The sequence below is a fragment of the Melanerpes formicivorus genome, unplaced genomic scaffold (genome assembly GCF_026170545.1).
Source record: "Melanerpes formicivorus ecotype bairdi unplaced genomic scaffold, bMelFor1.0.p_v2 SCAF_14, whole genome shotgun sequence".
NCBI classification, from domain to species: domain Eukaryota; kingdom Metazoa; phylum Chordata; class Aves; order Piciformes; family Picidae; genus Melanerpes; species Melanerpes formicivorus.
Genome location: NW_027142366.1, coordinates 10,734,327 through 10,761,585, shown reverse-complemented (window position 1 = coordinate 10,761,585; position 27,259 = coordinate 10,734,327). Strand labels below are relative to the sequence as shown.

The following is a 27,259-nucleotide window of genomic DNA, read 5'->3' as shown; positions in this document are numbered from 1 at the left end:
AACTAGATGATCCTTGTGGTCCCTTCCAACAGATACTACGATACCTACCTGCTTTAGGTTTGGCAGGGCAGCAGTATGTTGTGCCGTAGAAGGGATTCATTAGTGCCTTTGATTTCAGATGAATCATAATGAAAATACAGCACACTAAATATAGGCACATCATTGCCAAAAGGACCAGTCTATGAAACAGCCTTCTAGAAGAGAGCAGTAAATAGATTATTTAGCTGTCTCTGAGAGATGCTGCTGGTTTGGAGTGGAGAGGTTTTGTGTTTTCAGAGTGACTGCAGCGTAATGCTCTCCTCTCTCTGTGGTGTTCTTTTTGGGTTTTATGGGAATTAGAAAAAAACAACCAAACAAAAAGCAAGTGCCCTTTGAAACTTTTGGTAAATTGACTAAATGAAACCACTCCCTCCACAATGGGAAGTGCAAAAGGGTTGGAACACCGTGAGTGGCAGAGGGATTTCACTCTTGGATCTTGGAATGAGCGTCCTTAAGCTGACATTTGGCATCTTGGGTTGTAGCACGTTTCAGGACAGCACAGTGTGCAGGCTGCTTTTCAGTGGGAAGTTTGTTTGTACTGGGGATTTTAAGTGTGTGTTTACAGATGACCACCAGATCTTACCTTGTTTAAAAACCTGTTGAGAAGTCTCTTGGTAGCTTGATGTGAGCGGATAAATCTCAGAGGGGAACATGTTCCTACAGAAAGACTGAAGAGTTCAAGGTGGCTCAAGTGTGGTGTTTTGACAGAAACATATTTGGCTTTTTAAAGCTATTTCAACAGTGTAAATAATTTATATCTGTGTTGCTCCATAGTTGCTGCTAATATCAGACTGTGAGGCTTGTGCTGAGTTGTTGTTTTGAGTAAGTTGTGTTGTTGTAGTTTTAATGTCTTTCTTGTCTGTTTGATTTTTCTCCCCTGCCCTGTCCTGGATTGAAATAGGAGGCTTTTAGAAGCCTTCAGTGTCCACTTTCCCTTTAGTGTTCCTGTCTGTGGAGGAGAGTACATGCCCTAAAGAACAGAAACAGTTTCTGTTACATTTTTGAGACACTTTTCCTGTTGCTGTTACTCTGTAGAGTTACTCTTACCTTGTCTCCTGCCTGTGGGGAGCGTCGCATCACACGACTGCCTAATGTGTCTTTGGTCAGCTTCTGGGAGACAAATGGGAAAGAATCCCTCTAATAGTGCTGCTGCTTTTCTTACCACAGTTTATTCCCTGTAACACTGAATTTTTGGAGCATGACGTGCTCTCCTTTTGCCTTGGCTGTTTTCAGCCAACTATAAGAACTTCAGGAGGGCTGAGGTGCCATCAGACACATCTGTAAATTCTCTGCTGGCCTGTTGGGTATGTTTCAAAAGGATAATATTTACAATATGGAGAAAGAAGAAAGAAGGTCTTGCTGTTGGTTTAGAAACCTACATTTAGCTTAATGACATCAAGAATTGGAGGAGGACAAGGATATTGGAGTTGAGATCCTGTGTTACAAAATTCTGTTTTGCTGTGACTCTAAATGTGTTTAGTACACACTGATGCTGTTTCTGGAAGTAGCTCAGAAAGATTTTGGCATGTGGATATACAAAGCAGTATCTGCAAAGGTGTATCTTAACTGAATTTCAGTTTTGCCAAACCCTCTTGTTAAGTGTTGTTGAATTACTCTTGTGTCCACGCTGGGTTTTCTTAATAAAACAAAACTGTGAAACATCTTCAGTTAATTTGGGGGGGGTCTGGTTGACTTTCTGTTCTTGCATAGTAAGAACAATCAGAAAATGTTAAGGGTTGGAAGTGGCCTCTAGAGATCCAGTCCAATCCTCCTCCCAGAGCAGGACCACCTAGGGCAGGTCACACAGGAATGCACCCAGGTGGGTTTTGTGTGTCTCCCAAGAAGGAGACTCCAGAACCTCTCTGGGCAGTTTGTTCTAGGGCTCTGTCACCCTCACAGTGACAAAGCTTTTTGTTATGTTCATGTGGAACCTCCTCTGGTCCAGCTGGCACCTGTTGCCCCTTGTCCTATCATTTGACATCACTGTGTAGAGCCTGGCTCCATCCTCCCAACTCTGCCCTTCACATCTCTGTGAACATGCATGTGCTCACCCTTCAGTCTCATCTTCCCCAGCTAAAGAGACCCAGCTCCCTCAGCCTTTCCTCATAGTTCTTTTTTTCTCTGGAGAAAGACAGTTTTTCTGCTTGGCACTCTAGAAGCCCTTGAAGCAATTTGAATATATTGATCAATTGTGGCTAATTATCCATTAGAGCTCTGAAGTTTTTATTTGCAGAGGTGACACTCATTAGAAAGAGAGCCTTCAGAGCTGTGTTTTCAGCTGGTGAATACAACAGTGATGCTCAGTGTAGGGAATCACTTTGCTAATACACTAGAGGAAGAATCACTCAGGCTCCTGCAGACTTTGGGAGTCTGTAGGCATTTATACAGTACAAGCACACGATTCTTATTTCTCTTTTTGCTGGAGGAGGTTGATTTCTAGTTAAATATATTAAAGAGTGTGTTTGCAATATATCCAGTCATTTGTAAAGAGCATTTACCCAGGAAGTTCTTTTGTATTTCAGTAATTGTATGGAAAGGCTTGTATGGTTTTTAAATGGTCTTGTTGACTTGGAATACTTCAATTCGTCTTTTGACCCTTGAAATACTTGGAAAAGAGTTTCAGATACTCTTAAAACTGGTAATAAAATAGTTCTTGGCTTCCTCTTAATGAGATCTAAAAATTCTATTTCTAGCTTTCCCTAATCTTTCATCTTGTAGTAAAAGATGAAGTAAATTACAAGGATTTCTGAGCATTTGAGTGTTTTTCCTTGACTTAGTTGGCTGCTGAAGAGCAAGACACTCAAAATGTTTCATGAATCTGTTGTGGTATGGTTTTGTTACTGCTTGGAGAGGTGGGAAAATGGAGACTTCAGGCAGGAGAGAGACTTCCTCTGCATGCTGCTAGTCAGATCATGATTGAATTCTCAAAGTGATTCTTGAAATGTTACTTTCTCAGAGGCATTTTTCTTACTCACTGACTTTCAAAGCGAGTATTTAAAGTGAGTATTTTTGTCAAGCTGCCAAACCTGCAGATTGGTTTAGGTGAGGAGCTCTCACCTCAGCTCAGATAATAGGATTGCCACCATTCTTGCACTGAAACTGATCATTTTTTTTTTTTTTTGGTCATGCCACTGGCTTTCTGCCATACAATGATTAATCTTTTCCTTGCTTCTCCATCTGTCCCTCTGGCATATACATTCCAAGCACCATGGTGACTTTCTTCTGGAACACGCTACTATAGGATGAAATAGTAATTAGCAGAGAGTGAATTTTTTTTGTCAGTAAACAGATAGAAGATGATGCCAACATAGTAAAGAAAGCCTGTCTTTCCCACTTTGTGAATTCCTGATGGACCTATCTTTTATACTTCTCCCAGAGCCTTAATCTGTCAGGTGGACCTTGCTTTGGGTTAGGGATTTGTGTTCCATTCCAGAGGGAGATAAGAGTCCAAAGTACGAAGTCCTCAGCGTGTGCCTGGCTGCAGAGCTGCTCTTTTGTCCTCAGCATGCAAGCTGCTGCTGGAGCCGTGGCAGTAACACAGGGACTGAGGAGGGATTAACTCCAGGGGGTTGATGCCAGATCATAGCATCTCTGAACCTGTGTGTGTCTGAAACTCACCTGGGAACTGATGGTGAAGTGATGCAGAAGGCAAAGCACAGCTCTCTCTCTCTCTCTTACTGAGCTATTCTGGAAAGCAGAAATAAGCCTTTTGAAAGCAGTTCTGTTCTTATTCACTGTTGCTTACTACCAGTAGTAAAAGCATACTACTTGTCTTACCATTCTGAATTCCTGATGTTTCTCTGTTACCTACAGACCCACTCTTGCATTCACAGTGCTCCAGGGAGTAATTTGTGAACCTCTGAGACTCCTGACTGCTTGATTTCCTTGTCTTGAAAGATAAAAATGATTGAAAATAAGAAGTTAAAATGATTTAAGTCAAGCCAGATGACAAACTTCCCAGTATCAAACCCATTTCAATGGATGGGGAGATGGGAGGGGACAAAATGGTGAGTTTTTAGTGTTGAGAGCCCAGGTTTGAAGTTTGTGTAGTAATTTGATGATAAGGGATTTGAAGGCTTAGTCCAATTAATGAAGTGTTAAGTGAAGTGTTAAGTGACTGCTTTTTGTGAGGTCCATAAAAGAGGAAAGGGTACCAGGGATTGCACATGGCTTGGTGGCAGCAAGTACAGAAGTTCCAACACATCACTGTCCTGTCACAGAGGCAGGAGCAGCTTGCATTTCTGTGTGCTCAACCACTCTGTTCATGCCAAGCCCAGGGGATACTGCTGGATCTGTGGGTCATAGTGGGAAGTGCAGTTTCCATTTCGTGCCAGCATGCTGTCTTACAGAGAGAGAAAAGTGTCCCTGACATCTGGATGATGTCATAGGGGATTTTGGCTGAAGCATATGAGACACTGAGTAGCAGTGATGCTAAAAGGGTTGGATTATTGATGCACAGTTGCTCTGCCGACCTAAGGGTATTGATTATGGTATAACCCTGAAGTTACAGCTCAAGCATTCAGGAAACTGGATCGTAGTTTATAGGTGGGTTTTGGAAGGTGAAAGTAGTTACAGTCTTCTCAGCATTTAGCATCTCTTTTTCAGCCTGGATTGCTTCAGTGATAGGAGAAGAGGAAGTATTGGAACATCCTTTGCTGTAAATAGAAGGCAGCAGTGAGTGACAAATGTGTCTAACTAGAGCAATTGATGCTGTTGGACAGGCAGGCTCTCGTGTATGCAGCTCTGCAATACAACTGTTAGTTTGTGAGGATCTGGCCTTTTATCAAAGCAGATTGTATCTTGCATGCCTCTGCTCTCTTCTTTCCTTGATTATGACCTGCACTTTCTGTTCTCTGAAGTAATTTGAATTATTAATCTGAGCCTTACAGTCCAATTGATTTTAGTTTTTGTGCTATAGACAAAGTCCATAATAAGGATAGTGGTGGCTCACTGGAGGGTTGTTGTTGTGTCTTCCTCTTATGGCTGTTTTGTCAGAGATATGGGAACAGTTCTGTGGGGAGGAAAGGCTCTGACTTCCCTATTTTTCGTTGCCAGATGAAATCTCAGAGTAGCATAACCGTTAGGCTGGCTGCGTATCCTCACACTGCCACTACAGAGGCTGTAGTTCTTCACAGTACTCTCCCCAGGGTTCTTCTAAGCCATTTCCTATTGTGCTTTCAGCTCCCTCCATGTCCTCAGATAATCTTTGTGAGGTGCTGACAGGACAAAACTGGCAATCATGGTGGCTGAGGGAGAGCCCTGGATACGCCTGTCTGCTGCTGAACACGGCGATTAATGGCAGAGGGCTTTGTGCCTTTTCTTAACAGAGATGTTAATCTGAGTGTCATAATCTACCTCTCCATCTCTACTCAGCAATCTCAGCAATTCAATTATCTGTTAGACCTTTAACTGGCCAAATTGACCAGTGATTTCCAAGGTGATTAGAGAAAAATTGATTTGAGGAAGGGGGAGAAGATGGGGACGCTGATTGTCACAGCAGCATCTCTTAAACCCAGTTTCCTTAGGCTACCTAGCTAAAAACCTCACTGGTGCTGAGATCTGCAATTGGTGTCAGGCTGAAGAGGCAATTTAATTGCTGCTGGATTGAGGGAGTGAATGAGATTGTCTCAGTCCATGCTGTGTCTGATCTTGTCATTAGAAGAGCAATCATGTGAAGTTGCCCTTAGCATTGCTCAGTCTGATGGCTCTGTGGCACAGAGGAGGATACAGTGGTTTGATGCTGGTTTTGGCTTCTGTTCTGCACCTCTACCTCCCTGAGCTTTTCTCTGGGTTTGGTTCATGGACTTGGCAGCTTGATCATGAGCTTAGATACTTTCTGCTTCCTGAGATAATTTTTTCTTCTCACGTTTCTCTGTTGTCTCTAGACAAGCAGAAGGGAACTTCTAATTCCCTTTCTATTATTGGATACCATTTTATAAAGAATTAAGCATAGAAATATCACACTGATACCAAGTCAGCCATCATACCCCGATTGTAGGTCCTGGGGCTTTTGTGAATTAATTCCTGTTGATGAGTAGAAACACACACCTTTTAGATAAATTAATGTAATCTTAAGCATCTCAGTGGTATTTGGTCATTTGGGTATTTTTTGCCTATTTTTTTTTGCTTTGAAGCTGTAGAACTTCAGCTCATACTTGTTGAGAAGCCTTTGCTAAGTAAAAAATATTTGTTAATCACCTTTCTGTTCCCCAGATGGGTCCTTTAGGATCTCTTCAGTCCTTGCCTTATAATAACCTTAAATAGTAAGTCTCTTCTCTCAAGCAACCAGCACCAGAACGAGAGGACCCAGTCTCAAGCTGCACCAGGGGCAGTTTAGGCTCAAGGTGAGGAGAAAGTTCTTCACTGAGAGAGTTATTAGCCATTGGAATGTGCTGCCCAGGGAGGTGGTGGAGTCACCATCCCTGGAGGTGTTCAAGAGGGGATTGGATTTGGCACTTGGTGCCATGGTCTAGTCATGAGGTCTGTGGTGACAGGTTGGACTTGATGATCTTTGAGGTCTCTTCCAACCTTGGTGATACTGTGACAAACTGTGACAGATTATTAGAATGCAATTAGTCTATTGTAGTGAAACCTTTTTGTCCTTTAGGCCCCTCTGCCCCCTGCCATTTTTGGGTATCCATGAGGAGCTAACACAGCATGATTGTCAGCATGACAGTAGCATTTGCATCAAGCCAGGTGTGTAAAGGTGTCACTTTACACTTACGCTGTCCTCTCTTCATACCTCCTCTTGTCATTGTGAGAGCGAAGATTTGTGGTTCAAGCACTTTGCAGGTTCAGAGTTGTCAAACTCCAGCCAAGCTTTCCAGGATAATTTTCCAGTTAAAAAGCTAATAGTTAAGGAATTGAATATTAATGCTGACTGGGTTTAGTTTACAGGATTGGATCATAATCAGTATTTCAACCAGGCTGATTTTCAGTGGCCCCATGCTGCTTTGACTCTCACGTCAGCCTTTCGGTGTGTCCTCTGCTGTCAGGCTGCTCTGCTAGTATTGTTTTGTTTATAAATACTTGGCCAGAAAAGTGTTCTTCCATTTTTTGCACAGAAGAGTCAGTGCTTCAAAACTTAATGAAAATCAACATTTTCCTTCGAGATAAGTTGTTTTTCCTGGCCTAAGCTGTCTGGACCAACTAATTTAACAAAACATTTATGGCATTAACTTAATCTAGGCAGCAGTGGTGCGAGATACACCACCAGGAGTGTTGCCAGAGGTAGGTGCTGCTCCTCAGCTTATGAATGAGGTTGCTTTCTCTTGCAGGAAATCTGGGAGTGAACTCAGTCTGTCCTGCCAGATCTTTTATTATTCACTCACATTGGAGTGAAGGATGGGTTGAGGCAACAGAGGAGAGCAGAGTTCCCCAAAGGAAAATGGACAGCAAGGAGCCGGGGTGCATAGAGCTCTGTGGTTTATGGCAGTGCGTTGGAGGGGAAGCTGGAAAAGGGTCTGCTGCTGGGAAAGGGCATGTTTGCAACAGTGAAGGGTGTTTGCAAGTGTTGTGTTGGTCCTGGGAGCCTTAGAGGAATTCATGGTGATGAGGTAGCTGAGAATGAGAGAACTGGCTGGAGTGGTAGAAAAGAAAGGACAGTCAATAAAAACTTAGAGAAAGAGGAAAGGACAGGATTTATTTATGGCCTAGATGCTTTGTGTCCAAAGAGGGAGTAGCAACTCGAGGCTGAGCTGGAGCAGGAAGTCCTGTGGCATGTCAGCAGTGATGGAGAGGAGAAAGAATAACCTTTAAAAAGAGAAGAAATGGCATAGTATGAACAGTCTGGTCCTAGGGTATCTTGTCCATGAGATTGGTGAACTTGTCTGTCATTTCAACTGAGTTGCACCATCAGATCAGATACATAGACTTGGTCACAGAGTTGTTCTCCAGTACCTACAAAAGTCTGGGAACTAGAGGAATTTGAATTGTTGCTTTGCTCTGACAATAACTAAAAAGCAACCTAAAGACAAGTATTTCCCACACCTGCCACTCAAAACACTGTGATGTGAGATGTGTTCTGTAGTCCAAGGCAGCTAAACAAAGGTTCTAAGTTCTTTCCTTTCTTTCTTCTTTTTTTTTCCTCCCTCAGCTTGGAAGTTTGTGCATTTCCTTGGCTTGTGAGAGTGAAATACCCCATTTCCTATCCATGCTCTGTAATAGATTCCAGTATCTTAGAGAGTTGCCATAGTGATAAAAAAGGGAACAGAATCTGCTTGTCTTTCTGGGATAGCAGAATTATTAAATTAAATGTCTCCCCTCCATTAAAGGAGAGCAGCATTATCATATTTCTGAGAAGAACTGGTTTAGAGTAGAAATAATGTGTTTAAGCTGATGTCCTGCATTAATCATGTTGCGTCTCGAGGCACTTTTAACCTTCACTTGCAGTTCTGTCCTGGGGTGTTCTATTGCTCCCATGCATCTCCCCCATTGCAGCTGGTGGACCAGCTTGCTCGTGAAGGAGTCTGGTCTACTCCATCAGAAATCACTGCATTTGTGACCACAAAGAACAGGACAAGAAGCTGGAGTTGCACAAAGGTGTAACAAATAGAAATGTAAAATGTGAGCTTCCAGAAAGGATGAGGGGGGTGAAAGGAGCCACCTCGGGATGCAATGCAAAGAGCATGGCCTGCAGGAGATGGTGGCTGCATCAGGTGGAGGAAGGAGGTGAGCTGACAGTTGAATGAACTGATAGAGAGGAAGAGACAGCGACAAGGGAGGGAACATGTTTAAGCTTAGAGCAAATGGGAAGGGACTGTCACCTAACCCAGGATAGTGGAGAAGCTTTCTGCTTGTGCTGTGATGGAAAGGCACTGGCTACTAGTGATACGTTGAAGCTTGAGTAGCCCTGTAATACACCTTGGCCCATTCGTCCCAGTTGGAAAAAGGAACAACTTCCACTGGATTGCTTTTTAATTATGTCCCTTTCAGGAAAGCAAGTTTTACACACTTCAAGCAAAACACCCATCTTTGATGGCTTGGAGTCCCACATGAAAATGACCATTCTTGACAGCTAGCTCACTCCCCTGTTCTGCTCATTTATCTTTGATGACTTGTAATTACCTAGTAATCTTCCCCCGAACTACCTTGCTTGGGATCAGAGTTCTGTTTCAGAAATAGTCATAAGACCTTTAATTTTATATCTGCCTTCCCCCCTCAGCCCCCTCATTTCACACAGGAAAAAGCCCAGGGGCCGAGGCAGGAGCCGCGGTGTTTGAGCTTTTACGACTCGTTTGCTTTGGAGCTGCTGGTTTCAGTTTGCAGAATGAATAAGCAGTGTAAAATCTTCACTACCTATAGGCCAAATCATCTGATTGTATTTGCCAGTTGTTCTTTGAGATTTCAATTAGCAGTAGTTTAGATAAGGCTCCCCAGAAGGTCATCCCTTCTCAGCGTTCAGATAATTAACCAGGAAATGCCAGTTAATGCCTCATGCACTCGGACGTATTCCAGTGTCTCATGTGCAGGAGATCTGCCTGATTCCTCCTTTTCTTCCTTCTCCTTTTTGCTGTGTTCCCACTGGTGAGGACCTGGCAGGGATTTGCTTTGCTGGAGTCCTGACCTTACTGTGCTTGCTGCTGGAGTAAATGCTGAGATGCTCCTCACGTTAGCGGCAGCAGCTCTGAAACACCGTTGATCTTAATGCTGTTTGGCAGCAGGTTGTTCTGCCACTAAAACTCCTCGTCGATCCCAGCCTTGGTTGAAAACTGTTATAAATAGACAAGAGTTCATTAGAGCAGTTCTTCTATTGTGCTGTGTGCTTCCAGTCTCTGGAAATCACCGTCCTGCTAATAAGATTTAACTCCTCTGAGGCTGAGTTTAAACCCAGTTTATAAAACCCCTGAAACAGTGAACAGCTGTGAGCTTTAATAAACTCATCTTGAGTATGGTCCCTCCTGATTCTTGGTTCTGTATTTACTTCAGGGGTTGCCACAGAAGAAAGAGAGGTCCTTCCACCTTCTCAGGTTTGTTTGTTTTTAAAGGTGGACTTCAAACAACCACAAAGTCTGTGGCAGATTGTTTCCGTGGCAGTAATTGACAAAAATTAAATGTAGGTTAAAGGGTATGGTTAAAGGTCTAATGTTTTACAGTGTTATCAAGCTATCTGCTATTTTTGTTTAAAGTTGTAGACCAGTGTCACTCTTTGGCCTTAGGTTCCTTTCACTTAAGGCAGCACAGTTTCAGTCACAAATACCATGTGGCAGAGAGCAGCTGTGAAAAACAGGTTTCATGTAGGAGATACTCTGGTTCCAGCTCGTGGGAAAGAGCAGCAAAGCACTTCTTAGCATTTCAGTCAAGTGTCTATTACTAAATGACCTCCTGGAAAGGAAGAATTCTCCTCATCCTGTTAAACACTGTTTGGAAGGCTCAAAAGGTGGCTTTGTTGTTGGTCTGAGTTGTGATGTGTTTAATAACAAGATCTGTTGAAAAAGGAAATAAATATAATAAAGCATAGAATCATAAAACCAGGTAATTGTTATGGCTGGAAAAGCTCTCTGGGATGAAGTCCAACCATCAACTCAGCACCACCATGGCCATTAAACTGTGTCTGCAAGTGCCATGTCCACATATTTCTTGAGCACCTCCAGGTCTGGTGACTTTGCCACCTCCCTGGGCAGCCTGTTCCAATGCCTGACCACTCTTGCAGCAAAGATATTTTTCCTAATGGCACAATTTCAGGCCACTTCTTCTCCTTCTATCACCTGACACTAGGGAGAAGAGACCAACCCCCACCTAACTGCAGCCTCCTTTCAAGGAGTTGTAGAGAGCAGTGAAGTCTCCCTTCAGCCTCCTCATCTCCAGACTAAAGGATCCCCCTTCCCTCACGTAGTACTTGGTAGGAGTGGAGTTCCGTGGTGCTTCTGAGAGGTGGTGGAGGTTAAGGGTTGTAATGAACATGTAATTTCTGTGCTTTGTCTTTTGAGACCGAAATATTTGGAATATTTTTCCTAAAAATTGAATTCTAGACAAAGGAGCAAGGGCTTTGATTTGGTGTAAGATTTGCTTTAGTGTTCTACTGCCTGCAGAAAAACCTCTTCTGCTTTTTGACAGTTCAGCTGTGCTCGAGATTCTGCCGGAGGCCCAGAGCTCTGCGCAGGCTCAGCGCACCCATCGCATGCAGCTTTGCTCTCTGTGCTGAGGCTTTTCCACCTCCTCCCTCTGCACTGATGAGTGGGGTCCAGCCTTGAGCTGCAGGGCCTGAGGAGGACTTTGTGCTCTCTGCACCAGGCTGGTGTGGCCCAGGAAGGGCCAGGGACCTGGTGAGAGAGGTTCATGTGTAGGCAGTGTTTCTCTCCCAGTTCAGGCTCACCGCTGTGGCAGCATGGTAGTGGTGATGGCTGCAGGGGCTCGTGGGAAGCTGTAGTGTGGCAGTTGGTGGCTAGAAGAGTCAATATATTACTCGACTTAAACTCCACCAAACCTGTACCCAAGTTCAAAACCAATTAGAAGAGCCAAGTCCTGCAAACAGGTGAAGATTATAGTTGGGGATTTAGACAGAAGGGAAGGCTGAATACCAACTAAACAGCTACTGTTCCTGTTGCTGTTCCTTTGCTCTTACTTCTTCAGGGAAAAGCTGCCCAAATACATGCCCTAATAAATAATAATTAGAAAAACTAACTTACTTGAGCATACAAAAAGAAATGCAGCAAATGAAGTTCTTGCTGTTTGTGCATTGTGATAGTGGCCAATATCACTTCTCTTCAAAAGCAGTCTTTATTACTCAGCTTTTTATGCTGTTAAACAGTTGGAGTTTTGGGGGCTCTGATATGCTGTTAGAGTTACCCAGGTTTACTGGAGAACACAGCACATGCAAATTGCCAAGTACCTGCTTCTTGGGTTTAATGTCTATATAACTTGTAGGTCAGATTGTTCTGTAAAGGTAAAAACATTTTGGAAATGGAAACAGCAGTCAGGATGCAGGATGCTGGGTCAGGGGAGTGTTTCCTAGTCTAAAGCTACTTGGAGTGTGGCTGGGTCAGCTGTCTGAAACCCAAGTGTACAAAGTACACTGACAAAGATGACGAGGCACAGTCAAACTGTGTTTACTGGACTCTGCTCCAACATCATTTACTGTTCTTAACCAACTTCATCAACTGGTTGTTCAGCCTGATTCCTGTAAGCGGGAAAAAGCAACCACTGAGTAACTCCTTATTATGAAGCTGTTGCACTGATAAGCTGATGATCCCTCTTCCAGCCACGGGAATAGCTCTCCTGAATCCCTGCTGGGAGGGGAAGGGAAAAGACCAGGACCAGGGAAAAGCAGTGTGTTGTGTAAAGAAGGTCTGGAGAGGTCAAAGGGAGGGGAAAACAGGATTTAATATTTCAGATAAAGACTTGCTCAGTGGCTGGGTTTATTTAAGGCATTCTGACAGGCAATAAAGTCATCTAAAAATCCTCCCAGTATGGGGCATGGGGGGCAAAAGCATGATCTGTCCACTTGACATTTTATTTCCCCTCTGTTGGGGGGGAGGAGAGTCCTAGTCTTAGTCCTCTTTGAAAGAAGCACAGTCCTGCTAAAACATCTTTCCAGGACCTTTTATGCTGTGTAACATTAACTGGCTCATGTAATAGAGATTTCAGCACTCCTCTTGGGAGGCTGTTCTTGAGGTGCAGGGGCTCTTTGAATGGGCAGTGTTCTCTTTCTCATTCAGAGGGAGTTGTGCTTCCACCTGAGTTTTGGCGGTGTCATTTTTGACCCTTAGATGTCCCTTTGCTCTGAGGGTTTTCCCTAAGCAGCAAATCATAAGTAGCCAAGCATTTGCTAGATGCCTCTCTGTTCCTACCCAGTGTATGCAGGAAGCCATGCTTTAGGCACAGAATGCTCTAAGTGTTTCAGGAGTTGAGATTGGGTTGGTGTGCAGAAGTTTTTCCAGTGCTGGCAAGAGAAATTCCTGTCAATACAGACTGCTTTGCATTTGCATAATGATTTTGTAAGTTGACTTGCAGGATGTCAGACACACCCAGCTATGTAAATGTCTAAAATTGTTTAAAAAAAATAAATGTGATCAACGTTGGGAAATGAAGGCTTTTAATGTTGAGTAACTCAAACCCAGACTTGGTCTCTGTGAATGCAGAGATGGATGTTTGACATATGTTTTCTTTGTGTAATATCCCTTTGGAATCGAGGAGATGATAATAATTTCTCTCATTCTTTTCCAGATGGGAATGACAGGTAACACCAGTCCCTTTGGGCAGCCTTTCAGTCAAACTGGAGGGCAGCAGATGGGAGCTACAGGAGTGAATCCTCAGTTACCGAACAAGCCAGGCATGGCCAATAGTTTGTCTGCCTTTCCCGCCGACATCAAGAGTACTCCCGTCACCAGTGTGCCAAACATGGTGAGTTGTACCTGCCTGCTTCCCTTAGCCATTATGTCCTGGGAGTACTTCATGAATTCTTGGGGAATGCATCTTCTGCAGCATTTCTGGAACTACTTATGGGCATTTAGATGTCAGAGTTACCCCGTGGCTCCTTATTGCCGCTCTAGGGTGCACGTGGAAAGTCTGTGCACGTTTTATGCACTGATTTCACTTTCTAAGCACTCAGTGTTTTGTTATAAGAATTGCATTACATCCTTTCATTTAGTCTGGTACATTTAGTTCCAAACCAGAAGAAAATGCCTTCACTGTAGGTGCTGTTTGTAGCTTTAAATTCCTACATCAATTAGAAAGTGTTGGATAAGTCATCAGCTTCCTGCAACTAAATGGCACCTTTCACATCCTCTGAAGCTGACAGGGTAAATACACCACATGCTTCCCAGTTTATACTATGCATGCCTTGCAGCTCACAAACTTGGGAGAACAGTTCTTATTAGGATACCTTGCCCAAGTTTGTAGTGTTCTGTTTACTAGAGTTTCCTTTCTGAAGTAAAATGAAATATTCCTGTTTGTCTTCGTGTGGCTGCGTCTTAATCAAACTGCTTGTGTCGTTTCCATGGCAACTCCAGCTTGTTGCATTTTATATTCTTATATGTGACAGCAGTTACTATAGAAACTTGTAAAACCTTCCATAAGATGCAAATTGCTTATTTTTAAAATTGACTAGAAAACCAGCTATCTTTTGGCACCAGCAGTGCTTGTCCTTCCATCGGCGAGCATGCTACCTGCCTGTCACTAGTAAGGCCATGTTTGAGAGGGAACAGGATGCAATGAACTCCCTCTTTTCTCCTCCTTTTGGAGGAGTGCTTCTTCATTTCCCTCTTTGTTTAATATCAGCTGTCATTTACTGCTTATGACTATGTAAAGAAGCTGGTGGCTAGGATTAAGAACATGTTGTGTTAAGCAATGTGTTCCTGGGGCCAAGCGAGGCCAGTGGTATTGTGGGATGCATTAAGAGTGTGGCCAGCAGATCAAGGGAATTTCTCCTTCACCTCTTTTCTGCCTTAGCAAGGCCACATCTGGAGCCCTGCCTAGATCCAGTTCTGGGCTCCCCAGTTCGAGAGACAAGGAGAGAGTCAAGTGGAGGCTACAAAGATGCTGAGGGGCCTGGAGCATCTCTGCGAGGAGGACAGGCTGAGAGCCCTGGGGCTGTAGAGCTTGGAGAAGAGTAGCCTGAGAGGGGATCTGATGAATGCTCAGCCTAAAGGGTGGAGGGCAAGAGGATGGGGCCAAGCTCTTGTCAGTGATGTCCAGCAACAGGACATGGGTCAACAGGTACAAACTGCAACCCAGGAGATTCCATCTGAAGAGGAGAAACTTCTTTTGTATGAAGGTGCTGGAGTCCTGGAGCAGGCTGCTGGGAGAGGTTGTGGAGTCTCCTTGTCTGGAGTGATTCCAAAGCCACCTGGCCATTGTGATCCTGGGCAAGCTGCTGTGGTGCCCCTGCTTTAGCAGGGAAATTGGACTGGATGACCTCCAGAGGTCCATTCCAACCCCCACCATGCTGGGATTCTATGACCATGTTGAAGTACCCCTTGAACTTGTGCAGAATATTTATAAAAGACAAATTTCTGCATGACTTTGCTAATTTTGTTTTTAAAATACTTCAGGTTTGGACCTGTTGCAAAGCAAATTCTTTTTTTCTTTTTCTTCTGATTCTGCAGAAAACCTCCAAATCTGCCCAAAGTGCTGGATTCACCTCAGGGGCTACCTCATTCTGAAGCCTAATTTTGAGCTCATTTGAATGGCAGATTTTGGGGAAGCACAAATCTGAACGTAGTCATTAGTACAGGATCTAATGGCAGATAGTCAGGTGGAATGAAAAAAGGCATTTACCATCAAAGCTTTGCTAGTGGTGGGGAAGGAAGTAAAAAACCAAACTTCCTGTTTCCCCTCTGTTGTCTGAGAGAGGGAGGAAGGTAAAGGAAACTTGCTTCCCTACTGCTGTGAATTGCAGTTTCACTAAGATGTTGGGTACCAGTTGTTTGCTGAGAGAACAAGCAAAACCATATTTCTTTGTTTCTCAGGTGTCAAAAGCTTTGTGTGTCCCAATGTATCTTTTTCTCCCCCAGGCCAGTATGGCCAGTAAAAGCTCTTTTTGGCCAGTGTTGAGCCAAAGGTGGTGCTTAGAGTCTGGTTGTGGCCCTGAGGGAGGTGGAACTTCCATCTTTTCAAATGTGAAGTTTCCATCAAAACATTTTTTGTATTGCAAAGGCAAGAATTCAGAAGGAAATGTCAGGCTTGTTAAATGTTAACCTTTCCTTGGCAGCAGTGTAATTATTTGCTAACAGTACCTGCATGGCCAGAGCTGTTCCTTCCACAGGGGCTTTGCTTCATTCCGCATACAACATCAGCGGTGCCCTCGGAAAGAGCACATAGTCAATGTTTGGTTGGTGTTGCTGCTTGCTGTGTAGCTGTGCACCTCGTTGATTGTACTAATACATTTGATTCAGCCAGTCCTTTCCAAGAGGTCTTTTCTGTGACATTCATCCCTGGAGCATGTGTATAGTCTGGATTAGTTAATTTTCACAGTGCCTCACTGTAATAACGATCATAGGATGGCAGGGGTTGGAAGGGATCTCTGGAGAGGGAGTCCAACCTCCCTGCCAGAGCAGAGTCACCAAGGGCAGGTCACACAGAAATGCATCCAAGCGGGTTTTGAAAGTCTCCAGATAAAGGAGACTCCACAACTTCTCTGGGCAGCCTGGTCCAGGGCTCCAGCACCCTCATACCAAAGAAGTTTCTTCTCCTGTTGATGTGCAACCTCCTGGGCTCTAGCTTATACCCATTGTTCCTTGTCCTATCACTGGCACCACTGAAAAGAGCCTGGCACCTTTATCTTGACGCTCACCCCTCAGACATCTATAGACATCAGTAAGATGTCCTCTCAGCCTTTTCTTCTTCAGACTAAACAGATCCAGGTCTCTCAGTCTGTCTTCATAGGAGAGATGTTCAAGTTTCCCAGTCTTCTTCATAGTGCTCTACTGGACTCTCTCCAGTAGATCCCTGTCTCTTAAACTGGGAAGCCCAAAACTGGATAGAGTATTTCAGGTGTGGTCTCACCAGGGCAGAGTAGAGTAGGGAGAAGCTCTATAGACCTGGTTTACCCCAGATTCAAACCAGAGGCTGAAAGGCACAGAGACTGGGAGAACCTGCTGGTTCTGAAGTTGAGGTTTGTAGAATCTGACTGACTAAAGCCTTTCTCATTCGATGTGTTAAGACACTATCTAAAGGTAAAATACCATTCACATGGGTTAGATGTGTGCTCCTGTAACTCAGGGAAGTGATGTCTCTCTCCTGTGCTGGGCAGCTGAAATACAACCCAAGTGGCACTGGTGAAAAGTTGCTTCTGACAATGGCAGCTCCCCAGAGCAGGGTGCAGTGTTTGAGCTATTGCATCATCTTCTCTTGCCGCAGTCCCTTGATTTGTTCCATCCCTGGAGATGGGAGTTTGATTTCCTCTGTCTGGCCTTGTGCATGGTCTGCTGGAGCTATGGGCTACCCTGTTTCCTGAAGGAAGCAGGAGTGAGGTGGCAAAGTGTGTAAGGTTTTGTTAGCCTCTGTCAAAACTGAGCCTGTGGAGGATCAGTTCAGACTCCATCTCCTGCTGGCTTTTTGTGAGGTAATTGGAACCACCTATCTTGCAAAAGCAGCCTGCGACACTGTCCTTATCTGAAAGGGCCCCAAAAGTACCATTGCATGGGAGAGACAAACCCACGTGGGTTGTGCTCTGGTTATGGTTAGATGTGGCACATCTGAGGCAGCATTCCAGCATGACATGAAACATCTTGATTACCTCTAAGAATACCTAAACTGGAGAATTGGAAAGGTGTAGCTGTTGTCTTTTAGGAGCCCTTGGTCCTAAGAAGCAAATCATTTGAAAATCCCCCTTTCAGTCCTTGGCCTTTCTCTGTAAGCCTGCAAAAGCAAAGCGAGAGGCGAGGATGGTTCTTAATCCACATTATTCTGAGCATCATTATGTATGCCACTTCTGTCCCAAACACTGACCAGGAGATCTCCCACTGCCAGGCATAAAGCCCTCCCACGGGCAGCAGGATAAACCTCTGCTGCAGCAGTGCAGGTTTTTAATCCGCATCCAGGCTCTCTCTCCGCTCAGAAGATGAGCTCTCTTCTTCCCCTGGCTCCAGGATGAAGTGGTTCTCAGAAACGTTAGTTCATTGCATCTTCAGCCCTTGCTCCAAGCATGACCTTATGCTAGACCCTGAGAAGCACATTTAGTTTAATCTCTTAATTAGGAAAGAAGTACCAAACCTTATGGTATTAAAATGATTAAAAGGTCAGCATTAAGGTATTAATTTTCAGTGCTAGCCGGGCGGATTGATTTTTGTTTGTTTGCTTTGTGGATCCAAACAACATAGCAGCTAATGCTTTCTGCAGCTGCTACAGAATACAATCAGTTGTCCTTTCAGAATGGGCAGCTTGAAATTTTGAGTGGACGACTTCTTTGCAAAAGAAAGATGTTGCTTCTAACGTTGTTGGAGGGTTTGGTGACACGCCGTAGAGACTCGGCGTCACTGAAGTTGTCAGATGCAGGCTTGGCAGCGCTGTGCTGCGGTGAGATCATGCAAAGCCTCTGGCCAGTGGAAGTGAGGCGTGCTCTGCACTTTGGCACTCAGCTCAGTGTGCAGCCTGTAAGGAAGCCAGGAGCTGCTTGTTTTTTGCAAGTGCCCAGATGCTGGGATGTGCTGTCAGTGGAGAGTACCCTGTCAGGGTTTTCCATCAAACTTGCTGAAGCTGAGCGGTGTCTGTGGTGCTGCGTATTCCAGGGGTGGTGATGGATGGTTTCTTTGTGGACATACCAGTAAATCTGGTATTTCTACATGGGTGAGGAGTACAGTGTGTGAAGCTTGGCTTCCAGGCACCAGCCTGTTTTCACAGTTACCCTTACAACCAGCAGATGGAGTTGAGAGAATATTACTTCCTAGAAGCAAAGGAAATTGTTTCTCCTCAGTTCTCTTGACTTAGAATTGGAGCAGCACATCTTCTCTTGTGTTTTTATTCCATTTTCTTATCAAACTGCATCTCCAGTTTTCTGTGGCTTTCTTCCTTGTTTCTCTGCTTATTTCTGTGCCCTTTGCATTTCTTTATTAACAAATTTTGAATAGAAAAGAGGGATGAGGATGTCTTAGGTGTGTGCCTCACTGCAGGCTGCCTAGGCAGAGGAGGAAGGCTTTTAAACTGGGAGGCCAGGTCCAGTTAGGACAATTAGAATGGTGGCTGTTTAAAACAGACAATTTGTGGTTTATTCTGGAGACCTGAAATAAAAAAGCTTCATGAAAAGCCTATATGGTGTCCTTACAGCTTGCTTTCTCAACCTTCCAGTGATGGTTATTTTGGGGTTTGCTTTGTTTTCTCTCTTGCAGCACAGTCTTCTCTTTTACTGTGGGAGAGGTCTGAGACTGTCACCCCAGAGACATGCTGTGTGCCTGCTTGCTGCTGTCAGCAGTAGTCTCCCCAGTCTCTGGTGGGCTTGCTGTTTGCTGGGCTCACTTCCCCTGTGCATGCCACAAGCTGCAGTCAAAAGTTTCTCTTTCCCAGGTGTGCTCACTCCTCTTTCTGAAGAGAATCTCACCTGATTTGAAGTGGAGCAGCACTCTAGCAAACAGCTGAGAAAAGCTTTTGTCCATGTTGCTTTGGCATGGGTTTTCTAAGGGAAAAGTTCTTGAAAACCTGGAAACAAACCTAACAGATAATATCCAGTGCCAGAGAAACTCTTGTTCTGTTGGGAGCAAAGCTGGCATCTCTGTTGCATCTGGGTGCAGGAGTTTATCCTGGGAGCATGTATTGCTGTAAATGGTGGAATGTTCCAATTTTTGCACCATCCATAAATAATGGTTCCAGGCTAACAAAAGGCTTTGGCTCATGTTCCACTTTCCCATCCACTGGACAGGAATATATGTGGTGGAGAATATCCATGGCCAATTCTTACTCTCTTCCAGCTTCTGAGGTGAAGTACTCCATACTTTCACTGAAAAGTTCTCTTTTGGTTCTTAAGTTTTTTAACATTGATCATTCCTGAGTCTTTGTTGTCACCCAGGAAATTGTGCATAAAGCTCTCTTAATTTTCATAAATCATAGTATCAGTCAGGGTTGGAAGGGACCATAAGAAGCTCCTGTCTGCAGATTCCTTTATTCAGCTTTGTTCTTTTTTGTTGCTTTGAAACACTTCATTAGGTGTTTCTTGTTATTTACTGGTCCTTCTCCTAATAAAGCTTAGCAGGACATGAAAGTAAAACTCCCAGGAGTGTATCCCTAAGAAAGGTGGTGATCCAGCCTTGATTCCCAGCAGAGTCAACTGCATGATAGTGAGACTGGTGTTAGAGGAAAATTGGTTTGATGATTAAAATCCAGGGCCATTGAGGACACTGTCTAGGACAAATTATTCAAGCTCCTTCTATGGAGTGACCACAGGAGCCTTATCCCCTTTTGTGGTTGCCATTGGCTGGTGAGGCTCACTCCCAGTACCCGCTTCAGAGGGGGGAAGTTAAACTCCATTGTGGTAGGTGGAAACTGGAAGATGAAAACACTTCTCTTGATGTGAAGACTCTGCCTGCAGCCATGACAATGCCAAAGCTTTGAAAATAGATCTTGGGCTCTGAACATGCTCTTCATGTTAAGACCATGTATCATGTTAGCTCTGAATGTGGGAGCTGCAAGTGTTACCTTCCCCTTCCTCTCATTTGTAGCTGCATTGGAAGCTCTCAGGTTGGTCCTACTAAGAGACTGAAGTCATGACTACCATGACTTTCAGATTCCAGGGGTCAGAAGGATTCTTCCTGTATGGGTAGGACCAGGCTGTTCAGACCATGCCTCTTTACAGAAACTGGTGGAACCAGAGAAACCACCATCCCCATGCAGAATACCAGAATGAACTGCAAGGAGAGCAAACTAGTTCTGTGTTGGTTTCCCAGTGAAGCTGTGGAATTACAGGAGAAAGCCTGAGTTCATTAAGTGACTGCATTGAGAGATGCCTCCTTCCTTGACAGCAATGTATAGCTGACACTTGAGCACTCACTACAGTTATGTGATGGAGCAGCGGTTCCTGGGTTGTTCACAGCTGGCTCAGTGCTTGACGAAGGGTTCCTGCAGTTCCTGTTTGCAGGAGGGACTTGTTCCAATCTTAATGTAAATGTGTGGGATACATGATTGGAGTTGATCACACTGTGAATACTTAACTCAGATAGAAGTGCTGCTAATCAGTTTGAGATATACAGTTCATGCCTATATTCACTTCATGCCCACTTCCTGAAAGGGACCCTCAAGATACACTTTCAGCCTGTGACTCAAGGGGAGCTGAAGAGATTCGGGTGTGAGGGAAGGTGGGGTGCAACCTTGCTCTCTGCAAGTGTTAATGGGTAGATGGATGTGCCCATGATGTAAGTACATGTGTGGATGACATGTTCAAAATCCCCTGTCACTAGTAAATAGCATCCTTCTAGTCCTTGGTACCAACAGACTGAGAAACTCTGAGTCTAAAGTGCTACCTGCCCTCTAGTAAGGGAAAGTCTATAAAACACACAGCTATACCAAAATGCTAATCCTTTGTGGCAGTGGACTCTTAATTATCTCACTAAGGTTCTCTCTTGATTACATATCTGTCATCAAGAAGCAAAAGGCATTTTGTAAGTGCAGGTTTTGTCCTAATGCAGCCATTTCAGAAAATAGCCTTCTGTTATAAGAGAGAGGGAAAGAACATGGAAACAAAAAGGAATTACAAAAGAGGAAATGTGTTTTGAAAGCATAAAAAATGTTGTGTGGAAGCTAGACTTGAGACTGGGTTCTCTCTTGGGCTGTTTGACCTATGGCAAGATTACCTGTGCTGTTGAAACTGGTGCCTGCTTTGATAAGAAGCGGTACACAGTGTTTGCTCTTGACAGATGATGGTGAGTGCTTTTGAATATGAATACATCAAAACACAGAGCATTACTGGTCATCTCAGTAAAGTAAAACCACCAGGGATTTTTGTGTCCATCCAAGTCCATGGAGATGAGATACTTGTGCACCTGTGCTGCCCAGAAGCACAGGAGGATTTCACTCTTTGAGAGAGGGACAGAGCAGAACTGACTTCCTGTACAGTTATATAAAATCAGAGTATCACAGGCTGGGTTGGGTTGGAAGGGACCTTTAAAGCTCATCTAGTCCACCCCCTCTGCAGTTAGCAGGGACATCTGCAACTAGACTAGATTGCTCAGACCCCTAAACAACCTGACCTGTAAAGGTTCCAGGGATGGGGCATCTACCACCTCTCTGGGTAACCTCAGACAGGGTCTCACCATCCTCAGTGTAAAAACTGTCTTCCTTCTCTGTAGTCTGAATCTTCCTCTTTTAGTTGAAGCCCATCACCCCTTATGCTGTCTCCAGCTTTCTTATTGCCCCCTTTAAATCCTGAAAGGCCACAGGAAGGTCTGCCTGGAGCCTTTTCTTCTCCAGTTTCCATGTTTTTAAATGGCACTAGTAGCTGCATTACACCACAGAAGTTTTGTATTAAGCTACTTCTAGACAACTGGTTAATGAGCTGCTCGCTCTGTTGGAGGTTGTAGCAGACTTCCAACCCCTGGCCTATCTGTTCTGTTTGTGATGCAGCTCAGCAAGGTAGCAAGAGAAGCAAAACTCTTTTCTATTTTGTGTATCTGGCCATTGAAGCATTTATTTTAATTGTGGGAGCAGAAGTGTCTGAATTTCCTACTTCATCAAGAAAAGCGTTAGTCATTCAGGTGAAGCAGCAGGAAGCCTCCTGCTCCTTCTGGAGTGGAATGATTTCAGTGGCTGATGACGGATTTACACACCTTTGATGTGCCTGTGATGCACCAGTGTATCTCCAGTGCTCAACTGGTCCTGCAGGCCACTGTTCTTAATACACAAACTAACAGGGAAGAGGTCAGTTTCCTCAGTCAACGGTCCTGAAAGTAAGGTGGAAAAATCATTTGTTATGTTTGCAAGTTGAGGACTTTATAAGGGTGTAAGAGTGACCAACACAACTCTGTAGAGCTTAGGAAATAGAAATTCTGAGTTCTTTGGTTTTTTTGTGTGCCTACATGCAGATACTGTCATCTGAACCAAGACTGCTTGTTCTTCTGACTGCTGATACTCCACAATCCTGCTTTTGTGTTACTTAATCTTCAAGAAATCCTTTTGGGTCAGGGCATCTATGCTGATACAGCTGTAGTCATATCAGTTAACTGGTAGGTTAGTAACAAAAGGAGAACTTCAGCTTGGGGAACAGTTCATTGACTGGGATGAACACACCACTTCCAACAACATTTTCTTTGTCACAGTCCCTGTATTTTTTTGCAGATTAGCTGAACTAATTGTTTCCTACTTGTGACCCAAGAATCATTTTGGCAAAACCTGTCTCCTCCTAGGGATTTGTTCACAGAGGAAATGGAAGACTTGATTTTAGCTGGGTTTCTTTCACCCTCTTTTTCTTGCTCTTGCAAACTCAAGACAAACAGATGCAACAATTCCCTCTTTGTTTAATCATTATCTGTGGCAGATTCCCCATGTCCTCCATCAAGTAGCAGTTTTCTGCTTGATCTTGTGAGCTTCATTTTCCAGAAGAAAAGCTAACTGATGTGTTGGTGGCAAAGCAGAGGACAAAGTAATGGGGAACTTGTGCCAGGGATCCTTCTGTTGACCTAAGAAAATGAAGGGGTTTGCTGTTACGTGCTCTGGTTTGTAAGATGTGGAATTCTCTGGGGAATCCTTCTGGAGCTGAAAAGTAGAGCAGGCTACAAATGATGTGTTCTGTCACTTGTGATTGTCCTTAAATGTATGAAGCAGGCTTTGACCAGCAGTTCTTTAGACAGCAGCGAACTATTTCCTCTGTTATCTCCCCACTATAATCCTGTTCTTCCTATGTTCCATGTATAAATGTTTTTAATGGCTGATTTTCCTTAGGTAGCTGGGAAGTTGGTGAGCTATTCTGCTGTACCCTGTTTTTACTGCACATAATCAGAGTGATTCTTGGGACAGTTTCGTGTTTGTCCATGAGCTGAATTCAGGCTGCAAATCACAGGGACTTAAGCACTTCTGCAGTCAAGTATTTCCTGCTAGCAGAGTTGTTGCAGGCTGTAGATAGGTTTAGTTTTGAAAATTGGGTTCCTACATTTGTTACCCTTCAAAGATGTAAGAAGGTGGTAGGAAAGCTGAATCTGTGCTGAAGAAATGAGAGGTTAAGGAGGCCGTTTCTCTTCTGCACTGCTGTGAGCTGGGCCTTAGAGTGAAAATATCAGTGGGTACAAAAGCTCTGTTAGGCAGGGCTCAGACACTGGTGCAGAATTGTGTCCATAAAGAACAGAAATAAAACAGCAGGGTTTGCAAGCTAATACAACTGGATGATGTAATGCAATCCAGACTAAGGTGGCCCTTCCTGGGAGAAAACTCTATACATCTCACCTGGGGAATTTTCTCTGATTTGGAATGTCAGCACTGGTGAGCAGAGAGGCTGATTTAGGACTTGCACTGCAATATATACATAGTTTTGACTGTCTTCACCCATTGGACTCCTCTTTTTGTTAGGGACAAGAAACTTAAGAGTGAAGTATATGAAATCATAGAATGTTAGGGGTTGGAAGGGACCTCTAGAGATCATCCAGTCCAATCCCCCTTCCAGAGCAGGATCACCTGGAACAGGTCACACAGGAATGCACCCAGGCAGGTTTTGAAAGCCTCCAGGGAAGGAGACTGCACAACTCTGGGGAGCCTGTTCAGGGCTCTGTCACACTCACAGCAGTGAAGTTTCTCCTCATGTTGAGGTGGAACCTTTTGTGTTCCACCTTTATACCTATTGTTCCTTGTCCTGTTACTGGGCACCCTGAAAAGAGACTGGCACCTTCATCTTGGCACCCACCCCTCAGATATTTGTAGGCATTGATAAGATCCCCTCTCAGCCTCCTCTTCTCAAGACTAAACAGCCCCAGGTCTCTCAGTCTTTCTTCATAGGAGAGATGTTCAAGTCCACCAGTCATCCTTGTAGGTCTCCGTTGGACTGTCTCCAATCTATATCCATGATATAAATGTATAATACTAACAGACTTGAATTCCACTTGCAAGTGTGGTAAGAGCTCGTTCCTGTTGAAGATGTGATCTAATAAACAGAAGGCTTTGGATGGCTCATTAGTTACTGTTGTTTGTAAAGGTCTTAACAGAGGAACCTCTCACTACATTTTTGCTGTTCCAAGGTTAGAATAGAAACCTTTTGAGAGCACTATGCTCCTCAGAGCAGCATGCCAGCATGCTTGGTGACCAGTCTTGTACCACCCAAATTGTTACACAAGATTAAGATCAGAACCGAGACTTGCAGACAAGATGCTGAGCTCTCTGTTCTCTCAGTCCCAGATGCAAACCCAAGTCCAACAAGTGGGGATTGTACCGACGCAGGCGATGGCAACTGGACCAACGGCAGACCCCGAGAAGCGCAAGCTGATCCAGCAGCAGCTGGTGCTGCTGCTTCACGCCCACAAGTGTCAGCGGCGGGAGCAAGCCAACGGGGAGGTGCGGGCCTGCGCGCTGCCGCACTGCCGAACCATGAAGAATGTCCTCAACCACATGACGCACTGTCAAGCTGGGAAGGCCTGCCAAGGTAAGGGCATGGTGCTGAGGCTGCTCTTGCCAAGTGGGCTGTGTAGGGCTTCTTACCTGTTCGTCGGCAGCGTTTCTCTTGTCAGGAAGGTCCCCACGCTTGGCATTAACGAGGGCCAGAACCGCTTCTTAAATTAACCAGTTGCTCCCTTTTTCGTAGAATCACAGAGTCATTTTGGTTGGAAAAGATCATTGAGTCAAACCATTACCTAGCTCTGCCAAGGCTGGTGCTAAACCATGTCCCTCAGCACCACATCTCTGTGTGTTTCAAACACCTGCAGGGATGGGGATTCAACCAGCTCCCTGGAGAGCCTGTTGCATTGGTTGAGAACCCTTCATTACCTTTGCCCAGTTTCTGTTTCTGATCTCTGCATTTGCCAGTGTAGAAAACGGAAGGCAATATTTGCCCTTTAGAAGTAGGATAGTAACAATGTAAAGCCCCTTTTTCATCACCTGTGTTGTATAATGAGAGTAATATCCACTATGTCTTAAAAGTACTGGTTTCCTTCATTTGTTTTATAGCAGCAGTGGTAGATCCCAGAATGTTGCAGTTCTATGCACAGTATTGTTTAGGAAATGGAAAAAATAGTTACTCTAAAAAATGAGATGAGTTAATTCAAAACCAATTAACCAAGGAGTGACCTTAAGTCTATTGCTTTTCCTTGTTGCAGTTGCACATTGTGCATCTTCAAGACAAATCATCTCCCACTGGAAGAACTGTACTCGGCACGACTGTCCGGTGTGCCTTCCTTTGAAAAACGCCAGTGACAAAAGAAACCAACAACGTGAGTATACTTCTTTCCCTGCTCTCACAGAGGAGTGATGCTGCTACAATAAAGTTCATCAGATGTGCAGTTTAGGGGTAAACTTCAACAGTGCCCCAGCAACATTAATAGATGCTTAATATGTAAGGATTAATCTACTGGTGAATGCTCCTTTCTGATCATTGAATGTGATGCATTATTTAATGCACAATAATCAACAAGGGAAAATCTCAGATCAAGCACACACCCACTTTTAAAGGGTGTGGCAGCTTCTATCTGGTGTTTTACTGTGAGACAGGTCAACAAATTTCAGTTATAGTGCAGTTTTGGAGGTAGGTAGGGTTTAGGGGAAGGTATAGGCTACTTCATTATTCTTCGTGCTGCTAGAAACAAATCAGCGCACTGGTGATTAAGAAGACACAAAAGCATTCATGAAAACAGAGAAGTAGATTCTTGTGCACAAAAGGATCTGTTCTGTGTGTCTTAATGAGAAGTGTATGAAGTTCTGCAGATTGTAGTGAGTTTTCCCTTGCCTGGATTTGATGACAACTATTTCTTCACTTGAGGACAGTCAGTTTTTTAGTGCATTTCTTCCCTCTTGCTCTCAAACAGACAATACTGAACTTCTGTTGGTGGGTTTGCTTCTCAACCAATCCTTTGAAGAGATGCCAAGGTAGAACATTTTACAGCATTCATACAGCGTTCTACAAGTCTCAATAATGTTATGCTGAAGTATATTTAAATAAGGGTTACGAAGCAGAAAATAGCTGGAGGACTTGTAAAGCTTGTACATTTGAATTGTTGGAAGCATTCCCCTAATTTCCATTTAGGCTGAGACTGCAGTGAGGAGCACTCACATACTTTGGAGGATAGAGGAGAGCTCGCAGGTTAGGTGGGATTAAGGCAGAGGAGAAATTAGCTGGTAAGACTGTGCAAGTAATCCATTGAGGATGCTCTCATTCCCATTTCAGGAGGGTGGTTTTCCCTCCAGAAGTGAACAAAAATTATAAACAAAAGAGCTATTTGGAGGTAAGAATTTGGGGTTTGTTTTACTAAGCTTCTCCTTGGTAAACAAGACACATCTTGTGTGTTGAAAGTAGCGATCTGTTACAAGTGATCAGTTAACATTTGGCCTTCTAAGAATGTGGTGAAAGCTTTTCTTTTTACTGATGTGGTCCATTTGTGCATAACATCCTTATTACACAGTGGTTATCAAAGTGATAGCATAAAGCACAACTGATTGGAGTTTTTCTTCAATACAGGCTGATGTAGAGAAGTAGTTTGTGGTGGTTGTTTCTGTCTTTGATCTACCTTGGGTCATTCCTTCAGAAGAGAAGGCACTTGAACAAAAGCAGTCCTTAAAAGTAGTTTTGTTCTGGGATCAAATAGGATCTTGTTTGGATGCAGCAGAATTACAGTGCATGAGTTCAGAATCTGGCTCTCCTGTTACATGTGGGGAGGCTTCTATTGAATTA

At 44.0% G+C, this 27,259-nt stretch overlaps 1 protein-coding gene across 5 annotated transcripts in view; it reads left to right on the top strand.

The window, feature by feature from the left end:
- The window catches only part of CREBBP (CREB binding protein), a 103,395-nt gene that overhangs the window by 26,973 nt on the left and 49,163 nt on the right, over positions 1–27,259 (top strand). For all 5 annotated transcript variants that reach the window (XM_068146958.1, XM_068146956.1, XM_068146959.1 and 2 more), the window contains 3 exons: positions 13,204–13,380; positions 24,772–25,021; positions 25,692–25,805. In XM_068146958.1, coding sequence (XP_068003059.1) covers positions 13,204–13,380; positions 24,772–25,021; positions 25,692–25,805 — 541 coding nt within the window. The remainder of the gene's footprint in view (positions 1–13,203; positions 13,381–24,771; positions 25,022–25,691; positions 25,806–27,259) is intronic.